This window comes from Sodiomyces alcalophilus (assembly GCF_042370955.1).
Source record: "Sodiomyces alcalophilus JCM 7366 unplaced genomic scaffold ACRALscaffold_7, whole genome shotgun sequence".
NCBI classification, from domain to species: Eukaryota; Fungi; Ascomycota; class Sordariomycetes; order Glomerellales; family Plectosphaerellaceae; genus Sodiomyces; species Sodiomyces alcalophilus.
In genome coordinates, this window is record NW_027263538.1 from 3016681 (window position 1) to 3027452 (window position 10772).

A 10772-nucleotide genomic window follows, 5' to 3' on the forward strand; every position below is an offset into this window, starting at 1 on the left:
CTCCTCGGGACCCTAGCTCTAGATACGGACCCGTAATAAGCCTAACCATTCCCTTCGGCTAGCCTATTAGGTAGTTGTTTGTTTTGGCCCTAGCGGAGCCGTTCTACATAGTAACGGCTTCGCCTTTCTTCACCGACCATAGGCCCGTCTGCCTATCTATAGCTATTCGTTCCCCTGATTAGACTACTGCCGACCCTTCTAGAGGCCCGGCGACCGTCTCCTCCGGACCCTTAGCTCTAGATATGGACCCGTGACGAGCCTAACCCTTCCTTTCGGCTAGCCTATTAGTTAGTTGTTTGTTTTGGCCCTATGCTAAGCCGTTCTATATAGTAATGGCTTCGCCTTTCTTTACTAGTAGTGAGTTAGTACCGAGGCCGCTACTATAACCGTATAAGGCACTAAATCCTTAAAAGAGAGGAGTATAGGAGTTTTTATCTAAGTCTTATACTATGGTTTTCCTACCTACCGGTATCGGAGAAGGACCGTATAGTTAGAATTCTAGCTCTTAGTCTATATATAGTGGCGTTTAATATACCCTGGTTTATAAGCTAGTAACTTATACTAATTAATCCTGAATAGATCCCGGAATACTATACTAAAACCGATAAGTAACTCCTTTATAATCCTTAAGGTCATAGTAGAATTATTCCTATTGCTACGGCGATAGGTATTTTTACGCATTTAGGGGCGTCGAGTAAGTTTATATCGTTATAGGAAGATTATTAGGACTATTAGCTCGAGTTCTAGGATCGTTTCGTTATCTTAAGAGGTAATAATATCATTATTAGCCTCGCCTACGACGGCGCGGTTAATAGTGGATCCTATTATTTTAAAGGTTTTTAAAAAGTAAAAAGCTGCTTTTTATTTTAAAACGCTTTCCTATATAAAAAGCAGTCTTTATTTTAAAGAACTTTAAAGAGAAGATCCCTATTAGTATAATACTTTAAAAACAGGAGTATAATAGGGGTATAATAGTAGTTAATATAATAAATGCGTTATTACGAAAATACTATACAAAACGGGGTGCTTATATATCGGTGGGTTACTAGTTATGCATTTTTTTATTATTTTAAAATTCTTTAATATAGTTTTAGGCCCTGTTCGACAATTCCGCCTAGATAGTAAAAGGACTTACTAGGGGGACCTTACGTTTTAATAGAGAGACCTCACACATGATATTTTTGTGGGGCTATAATAAAGCCGCCGAGCTGCTTAAGTACTATGCTTATTTTGATATACACGCTTAACTATTCGTTATACACGTACTGGTCTTGCACCATGACAGTTCAAGGCAAAACCCGCCTAAAAAGGGGCCCTTAAGACATCTAGTACAGGGAAGGAAGGGGGCATAGGAATAATAGTACTACCTAGATATAAGTCGTAACTACGTGTATTACCCCTCTGGCCTACGGGCGGGCATAGCGGGAATAACCTAAAAGATAAGATATCTATGTTAGGTACAGGTATCTACTCAAGCTATATATATAAATTATATATATACCTTAGGGAGCTTGGCGGCTTTGTTATTGCCCTATAAAAAGTCACGTGTAAGGTCTCTCTATGGAAATATAAGGTCTCCCTAGAGAGTCCTATAGTAAATCCCACTAAGATAGTAGAATAATGTATAAATATACTTAGCCACACCTATTTTTTAGTATAAATTATATAATTATATATTCGCCTAATATACCCTTGTTATACCCTTGTTATACCCCTGTTATCGAAGTACCACGCTAAGAAGGGGTCCGAATTCTTGAAAATCTCACTAAGATAATAGGTTTTATATAGGAGATCTTGGTTACTTAAAATTTTGCTACTAACTTAGTGGGATTTTAATTAACGTACTCTGTAAGACGTTATACTACTATACATAGGCAGCGTAGGCGAGGCTAGTTATAACTAGTGTTATTATAATTATGATAATACACAGTACTTATTTCATAGTATCTATATAAATCCTATGTATTATGCCCTTTATATTAATATAAATAGTAGCTATTACGATGTTCTACACCAGCAAAAGGAGTGTAGAAGTAAAGGTTTTTGCATCCAGAAGGCACACGCTCGCATTACGGATTATTAATAAGAAAAATAGGTACATCGTGGCCAAAAATTAGCGTGAAGCTAGTCGCTTAGCAGCGATGTACCTTTTATAAATATTTAGTTGAAATCCCACCATCTAGGCGGATTTGTCGAACGGGCCCTTAGTTACCCAAGTTACCATCCGGGATCTTGCTATCTACCTCCGTTACGGCACAGCAGCCTGTGCGACACTACTTACCTAGTCTTCCCTTATCTACTCGTTACGAAGTCACATTAGTCTCCTACGAGAGGAAGCTGGCAGTTGAGGTGAACCAACGGGTTCATGTAACATTCTCCCTTGGCTGTCATGGAGTGCCACACTGCGTGGACTTGGGATGCTGGTGGCCAACATGTGCCCGAACACGACGACGTAGTATCGGACGCTGATTCCGATGAACTCGACCTTCGATCCGAGAACGAGAGGTTTGAGCGATCTGTTCAAGCTTTCCTCGCATCTTACCAGGACCAGGGCAGAGACCCAAGGGCGGCTGGGCAAAGACGAGGGCGACGTTCAGGTCGAGGACCTGGCCGGCCTTCTGTGAAAGAGGTCGAGCCTCGCGGCGATATTAAACTTCGCCTTGCCCAAGTGAACAGGGCATTTCTCAATGGAGACTTTGAAGCTTCCGAGAGAATGGTACATGAGATCATAAGGATTAATGCCGAGACTCATCAAGCCTGGGTGACTCTTGCCACCATCTGCGAGGAGCAGGGCCGTGACACCGATGCGTTGACAGCCAAGCTATACGCTTCTCATCTCCGGCCCAAGGATGTGGAGGGATGGCTTGGTTGTGCAGCACTTGCCCTTAATGTCGCCGGCGACGACAATCATAACCCCGCCCTTAAAACGGCGGGAACCTGTTTTGCCTCCGCTGTACTTGCGCAGCCAACCAATGTCAAGGCGCGACTAGGGAGGGCTGAAGTTAACCACAGGCGGGGTCATCTTGCCAAAGCTATCCGCGATTATGTGATCATCCTGGATCGTCATCCCTACGACATTTCAGTGGTCAGGAAGCTAGCGGAGGTGTGCGAAACGTCGAGGAATCCGGAGCACGTGAGAAAGGCAGTGGGTGCGTATCAGAGATACTTCTCTTATCTCAAGGCCGCCGGTGCGTTGAGCGGCGAGCTGGGGCTATTCTGGGGAGACATCAGCATCTACGTTGAATTGCTTGCTTGTCTCGGGGACTACAGAGAAGCAATTGGTGAAATCGGGCTCCTGGCTCGCTGGTTACTGCACCGTGAAGATGATACTATTTGGGAAGAATGGCGGGAAGACGACAGGGAGTGGGATCTTGAAGACACTCGCAGGCTTGAAGTTCCTGGTTTCAACTCCTTCTACAACCCTGGCCTATATGGTCTGGGCCTACCTCTGGAGCTCAGGGCACGGCTTGGTCTCTACCGACTGAAACTTGGAGATGCCGAAGAATCCAAGGCAAGTAGTAGACTTTTCCTGGTGTGAGACGATGATCGCTTACCTAAACACAGAGACATCTGTCATGGCTAGATCCAACAGAGTCTGCAACTGCGGCAGCCGTCGAGGACTTTCCAGGCCTGGTCAGGGACATTGCAGACGCGCTTTTCGAGGACCAAAATGTGGATATGGCTCTGGATTATTATGAGCTTCTTCGGAATTCGATATACGGAGAAGACCCAGACCTTCTCATGAGACTAGGACGCTGCCACTTGGCCAACTTGGACATTGGAGCCGCAGAAGATTGCTTTCTGTTGACGATTCAGGTGGACGAAAAGAATGTTGACGCTCGAATTGAGCTTGCTAGGATATACGAACAGGCTAAGGAGGGCGAAGAAGCCCTGATCCTCGTCACCGAGGCAATCGCTCTCCGAGGTGCAGGGAGCAGCGGTCGTCGGAATGGGAAAAGTGGTGCCATACCTCTGACCAGGGCCAGTGACAATGACAATCCTGAAGATGATCGCTCTCCCCAGAAATCTGGGTCAGGTGCTGTGGTTAGACCACGATACAGACCGAAGAGGCTCGTTGCGCCTGACCAGCGAAGGCAGGAGGAGCGTAAGAGGGCGGATGAGCTTTCAAGGAAATACCAAGAAGTTCATGATCTTAAGAGGGACATACGGAACGGCGCAGGCCACCTCGTGACGTCGTGGATGGCTGCTGCCAAGGACCTAGTCGATGACTTTCGGTCTTTCAGAAAATTCTACACATGGGACAAATACGTTAAGTACCTGGGGGCTGCAGACGATATGGTTCTTAGTACACAACTGCAAACACGCTGTGGACACGGGAGTTCTGAACTTCATGAGCTTGCAGAACGATTGTCGAAGAGTGAGTATCGGCTTTGAGCTTCTGGTGCTGATAGTATATGGCGACTGATGGTTATTCTCAGATGTTGCGTCTGGCACCGAGGAAAGGCGTGACGACATTCCCCCAAGTAACGATGGGCATAGGGGTATACCTTTCGGAGATTGGCTTGAGCTCTTCCTGGATTATGCTATTAGTCTTGCCCTATTCGGCCGTGCCGAGGAGGCTCACCAGGTCTGTGAGGCCGCGCGGGACTCAATTGTCTTCACAAACTCCAAAGATTACATGTTCCTTATTCATGTTGCCTGGGCTGGTAAGTCATCCTGTCTGGATAGTTCAGGGCAAAGTCTGACCCAGCTAGCTTGCGCCGTCTATCTGGGTGATGAGGAGATGTGCGTCGCCATGGCGAGATATTTTACCAAAGTACACCACGTCGATTCCGATTCCTATCGCATGTTCGCTGCCCTCTGTCGACTCTGCCAGTCCCCGGCATCATGGTATAATTCTGGTCCAGTACAGAAATATATCTTGCGCCAAATTAGACTCATTGATACGACGAAACTTCAGCGCAATCATCGTGGGAGCCAGCTGGGGGGTTGCCACGGAGGCTCTGCGATGCAAGACGAACGACGGAATCTGGATGTTTGTCTTCTAACACTCTACGGCCACATACTCTTCACGTCCACGAGCTATACATTCGCCCTCAGTAAGCATTCGCAATCCCTATGCCTTTGTTTAATCTCCTAACCCTCTATCCATAGACTATTTTTTACGAGCAAGGTCGCTAGACCCTGGCAATCCCATGGTAAATTTGAGCGTCGGGCTCGGCTACGTTCATCATGGCTTGAAGCGTCAATCTGAGAACAGGCAATACCTTATTATGCAAGGCCTTTCTTGCATTTTTGAGTATCTTTGTTGCAGGAATGCCGGCACTCAAGGGGAGAGGGTAGAGGCTTGCTATGTGACAGCGCGAGTGTTTCATATACTTGGCTTGCAGCACCTTGCGAATGGTTGGTATAACAGGGTTTTCGAGGGTTCTATGCCAAAACCACACGGAGCAGCGAGTATCCAAGATACACGATGTTATACGGGGTATAATAAGTATCTGCTGCTCGTAATAAGCGACAATGTGGCGGAGATAGAGCCTCTACTATGGTCGTCGTTGATATTATAGCTTTTAGTTCTTACATACGCGAGTTGACATGTACGATACGTTATGCATCCCCGAGGGTGGTAGTGTAGTGTTAGGAACACCTAAACAGGTAGTTTCACGGCTGGACTCACACACTTCAGTTCAGACACAAACGATGCAAACATACCCGGTCTGCGGGATCTGGACTGGACGTGGCTCTGGAAATACGCAATCAACTGGCTGGGTCGTGCCGACAGCCAGACACAGCCTTACTGCAGCTACTTCAAATCGGAAGTGAAGGCCATGACCGCGTTTTGACCAAGGCCTATCTTAATCTCGACATAGCCCCTTGCCAATATACTGGTATCAGGTATTTCTACCTCACGCCAATCCGACCGATCCGTCCAAAACGCCGCCAGAGAATTCGTATGAGATGTCTTCGCCAGTGGAACTGCCAATCTGCTAAAGTCGGCGGGAAAGGAGCAATCGTCGGCCACCCGCTAATACATCGGTAATCCTCAGGCCTTCTCCCGCTTCCCCTCCCTCAACTCCTTCTATTGCGCATTGTCAGCCATGGCTGTCTTCATGAGACTCCGTGTCCAACATCGTTCGACGGAGAAGAAATGGCTGACATACCAGGGCTCGGGCTGTGCCATGAAGAGCATGTCTGTGATTGCGACGGAATTTAGGATCCGTGCCCTTCAGAGAAGGATATCGCGAAGTCTTAACCTTCTTAATCCTGTAGACAAGTTACAAAAGGGCAGACACGTCAGCAAAATCCATGCGTGAGTTGTAGCTTGCCATCTCGCTTTCGGGAGCTGCAGCGTTTACCCATTGCGATGCGCCTTCCGCGACTGGTTGGCCTGAGACGAGTTCTTAGACTCTGTCAGATAAAGTCAGCATGAATCTAAGGTTTGGCATTATGGTCGCTGGGGACGTACTAGCCATGTTATCAGATTGGATCCTCTTGTTGGTGGTGGTAAGAGTAGAGGTATACGAGATCTGTGATGGTGCGAATTTCTATGGTATGGTATGCTTGTGTGGGAAGGCGATGACCTACCCGGAATTTAGGGCAAACTTAGGTATATGACTGACTAATCAAGAGGCAGGATATTCCGACTGTACCACTTGCATATTCCGACTGTACACGTGTACGGTCGCAAACGGGTACCGGTATTTGTACGCCCCCTGTTCGGTATTTGCTGCCCACTCAATCCATTTTTGGAAGGTTACGCGACCGCGTGCATAAGCAAGATCTTGGCCGCATATGCTGCGTACCTGTACCTCACGACAAGCCTCAATCTCTGCAACCAAGACTATATGTCTTAAGCCACTAAATCACTGCTGTTTCTGCCTATGTACAGTGAGTAAGCAAAAGTGATGAGTAGGTCACGCGCATAGATGGCTAAGAAACTACTCGTTATTAATGATTACCCACTATATTCATTGACCCTAAGGTCTTTAGAATATACTATATCCTTATACTAGGTACCTTACTATATATTATATAATCGTGATTACCCTAGTCACGTGACCTTATTATATATTATATAATTCTAAAACCGGAGTCACGTAACCTTATTATATATTATATAATCCTAATACCGGAGTTATATAACCTTATTATATATTATATAATCCTAATTATCCACTTTAATATATATAGGTATATAATATTTATAGCTAAGATCTTACTTATACACGCGCTTATATTACCTTCTTATTTAGGGTTAAGTGGATAGTAAATACCGAACAGGGGGCGTATAAATACCGGTACTTATCGTAAACTACTCTAACGCCTTTTAACGCCTTTTAGGCCCTGTTCAATAATTTAAATAACTTATTAAAAAATATTAATATATATTAAAAAAATATATAACTCCTGACCTACTAATATATAGAGGTCCTTTTTTATATAATATTTTCGTAACTATTATATTATGTATACTAACCTCTGCTATTATTATGGGTTAACACCCTGGATATAATCTAGTAAAGCACCGAATCTTCCGACTAATTATATTATGTTCCTAGTAGGTCGCCGCGATATTATATTAAGGTTGTAAGCGCCTATAGAGATTTCTCCTTTTCCTTCTTTTCTCCTTAGCTTTAGATAATTTAATTATTCGGCCTTACTTTATAAATAACTCGTAACTAGCCGGTTATATATCTAAAGCTTAGCGAAACCCACACGCTACGCTAATAGAGGTAGACCACTACTTCGATCCACCTCCTAGCGCTCCGTCACGCCTAGTACGCGAGTCGCCTAAGGCTACGAAGTAAAGGAGGGAGATTACTAACCCTTTATAGACTTAGGTCGTAACCTTAACTACCTAGATCTAAGAATAATAAAACGCTATTAATTAGCTACTATAAGCGATATAAAACTAATAATATATAGCTACGCTACGCTTAGCTACCCTATCGGAAAAGGTTATATAAGGTCCCTAACCGTTTACCCTAATACCTACGCCTAACCCGACGCCCGCCTTAAATCCTTAGACTAAGGCACTCTTATTACTATAAAAGTTTAATAGTATAACGAAAGGAAAGTCCGTAGACTTCAGTCAAGGAAAAGATATCACAGAAAAGGCTCGATAGCTTAGTATCGTGGAGTAATCGCAGTATATTCGTTAACCAAGCGCTAACTTTAAACCAAGACTTTAACTTAAAGAATTAAACTGATCCTTTAACGCACGTACAGAGATAGGTTCGGATCGGTGGTCCGTGCGCGGCCATCGGTCCGACTATATGCCGATAGGTCTACGATCATCTCGTTATACTGCCCCCCCCTTAATAAGTCTAGTCCCACAGACTTATATTATCGTGATGCCTTTAATTACACGTTTATCGCGATTAATTATCTTTATCTGGTTCTATATAAGCCCTTATTAAAAACCCGTAGGAAAAAAGAGTAGCCGCTCCTTTATTTACCTACTTGTCGGCGTTCTATCGCCGACTATATACCTTATGATTTATCCGAATATTACTATAGAAACTCCGCGATGCTTATTATTATTACCTATAGTTATCCGACCTTTTACGGATATTATACCTAGCCTTAGGTAACCGTTCGGCGACGAGTATATAGTTCCTCGCGTGATTTTCCTTATAGCTCTTAATTTTCCTCCTATAACTATCTCCAGTCATTATCATAATCGCCGACCATACAGCGACCATCCTACTTATCTCTTTCTATCATCATCAACATCATTATCATCAACCGCCGACTAATTATTATTATATCGTCGGTTAATTTATAAGTTACTATAGCTCTTCGCGAGCTATAGTATAATACCGATAACGGATAGGAATCGGTTATTAGGGACGAGGCTCCCTGTTTATTTTATATTTCCCGGCTAGATTTATATATCAGCATTAACTGCCTTAATAAAGCCGGCGATAGCACGGGGGCTAGTCGTTACATTACTTACGCCCAGGGTTCTTAATAATATATTGCTATAGGTCCGCCGACCTCTTAGCGTTTTCCTATACTAATTAATCGTTAAATTCCCGATTTTATACTAGGTACCGCTTAGTTACTATAAAATAATAGTAAGCGTATTTATATAATAGATAATAATTTAACGCCGATAACCCAGCGTCGCTCTTATACGCGTATCTCTAAGGCCTATAAATAGTTCCGCGTAGTTATAGACCGCGGTAAGAAAAAGCTTACCGCTAAGGATATAAGTTTTCTAATCGCTAACCGCTTAGCTACCTATTTCTAATAATTAGCAGTCTTAAATACTAGTTCTAAACGAAATTTCGTCCTTAGGTTCTATAATAACGGTTAACTTTATACACTGTCTTAGTCGTATTAATAACGCCGAAGCGTCGGCGTTACTAGACTAAACCCGCCCGCCTCGTGAGGGTAACCTCCGCGATATTAAGTCGCTTATTTCTTTTATTAAGGATTTAGTAATAAACGGTTACCGCCTATTCGATTATAAGGATCACCTTTAAGGCCTTAAGGCGTTTCTATCTTTAGATAGACTCGCCGACCTCTTAGCGGCTATTAATAATCCTTAACCCCCTGCCCTGGCTCGTCGTTTCGCCGGTTATTTAGCGGCTACTCGCTATAGTTATACTTCCGTTAATACTAATAATAACCCTTTTAGCGATAGCTTTAATAAGGCTATCGAACCTATTCCCTATCCTGCTACGGCTCGCCCCCGCCGCCCTGCTCATCGTCGAGCCTCCGCCGCCTTATCGGCTATTAATACTCCGGCTCCTATTAACGATACCGCGTATACGCTGCTAGCGTTTGCCTTGTCGGATAAGGACGATATCCCTTATCGGCGTATTCGCACGCCTCGCCGTTATATACCCGCCGCCTAGCCGGCCCCCGCTAATAATAACGATATCGTAGCCGCCGCTACCGGTAATAAGACCGACTTCTATGGTTTTAGTAACTAAGTTTTTTTATTCGCCGAGTATTCGCCGGTAATAATCGCCTAAAATAGCGTTAAACCTTATTATAGTAGGTTTATAATTTAGGATTAATTAGGCTTAACCCTATTTTATCTAGTTATTATTAAGGGGAAAGATTATTATAACCTATAATTAAGTTTTTATTTTTATATCCAATAACCCTTTAGCGCTTTATACTATCTTATAATTATCTCACTTCTTATATATATATTTCTTATGCTTCTAATACCTTTTCCGGATCCCTAAAGCGTTTTCTAGGTAGTCCTCTGGTTCCTAGGTATTATACTCTACCGGCTAGCCTACCTACTTTATAAAGTAAAACGTTTTCCCTTATTCTTCTTTATAACTAACAATATCTTCTACCTCCTATTTATCTTACTCTTCCTCTAAGAGCGGGAGATCCTTCGCCGAAGGCTTTACGGCTACTCGGTCTTTCCACGGTTCTAATAAGGATACCGGGAATATATCGTGTATGCTTATATACTACGCAGGAAGGCAAACCCTATACGCCTACTCGCCGATTCTTTTAGTTACCTATACCCGAATATATTATAGTGCTAGCTTTAACCCTTATCGGAATCGGAAGTTCTTTATAGATAGTCTAATAATATCGCCAACCTTATACTATTACGGTTAGTAGCGCTTATTATAGTGCTAAGCATGGTTAGCACTAATCACATCGAATTAGGCTATCACCGCCGCGTAACACGAGTAAAAACGATAAAACCAATTAGAGAAGGAATCTAACTCCCCCCTCTACGCCGTGATAGCACCGAGTAGAAGCCGTAGCGTGGACGCGGGGGCGGATATAATAGAAGGGGTGGTGGCGACTAGTCTACCGCCTAAAAATTC

At 43.8% G+C, this 10772-nt stretch overlaps 2 protein-coding genes across 2 annotated transcripts; one reads left to right on the forward strand and one right to left on the reverse strand.

Moving 5' to 3' along the window:
* The first annotated feature begins 2206 nt into the window (after positions 1-2206).
* Positions 2207-6226, forward strand: ACRALDRAFT_1064970 (uncharacterized protein). Its single transcript, XM_071017076.1, has 6 exons — positions 2207-3511; positions 3565-4378; positions 4440-4667; positions 4716-5060; positions 5116-6040; positions 6123-6226. Exons 1-5 carry the CDS (start codon positions 2390-2392, stop codon positions 5526-5528), a joined length of 2922 nt encoding a protein of 973 aa, XP_070872846.1. The 5' UTR covers positions 2207-2389; the 3' UTR covers positions 5529-6040; positions 6123-6226.
* On the reverse strand, positions 6005-6569 carry ACRALDRAFT_2140391 (60S ribosomal protein eL29; the record flags this gene model as incomplete). The annotated part of the gene is made up of 4 exons (XM_071024168.1): positions 6428-6569; positions 6318-6369; positions 6123-6225; positions 6005-6040 (listed from the first exon to the last, which is right to left on the reverse strand). Exons 1-4 carry the CDS (start codon positions 6432-6434, stop codon positions 6005-6007), a joined length of 198 nt encoding a protein of 65 aa, XP_070872847.1. The 5' UTR covers positions 6435-6569.
* Between the last annotated feature and the right edge of the window lie 4203 nt (positions 6570-10772).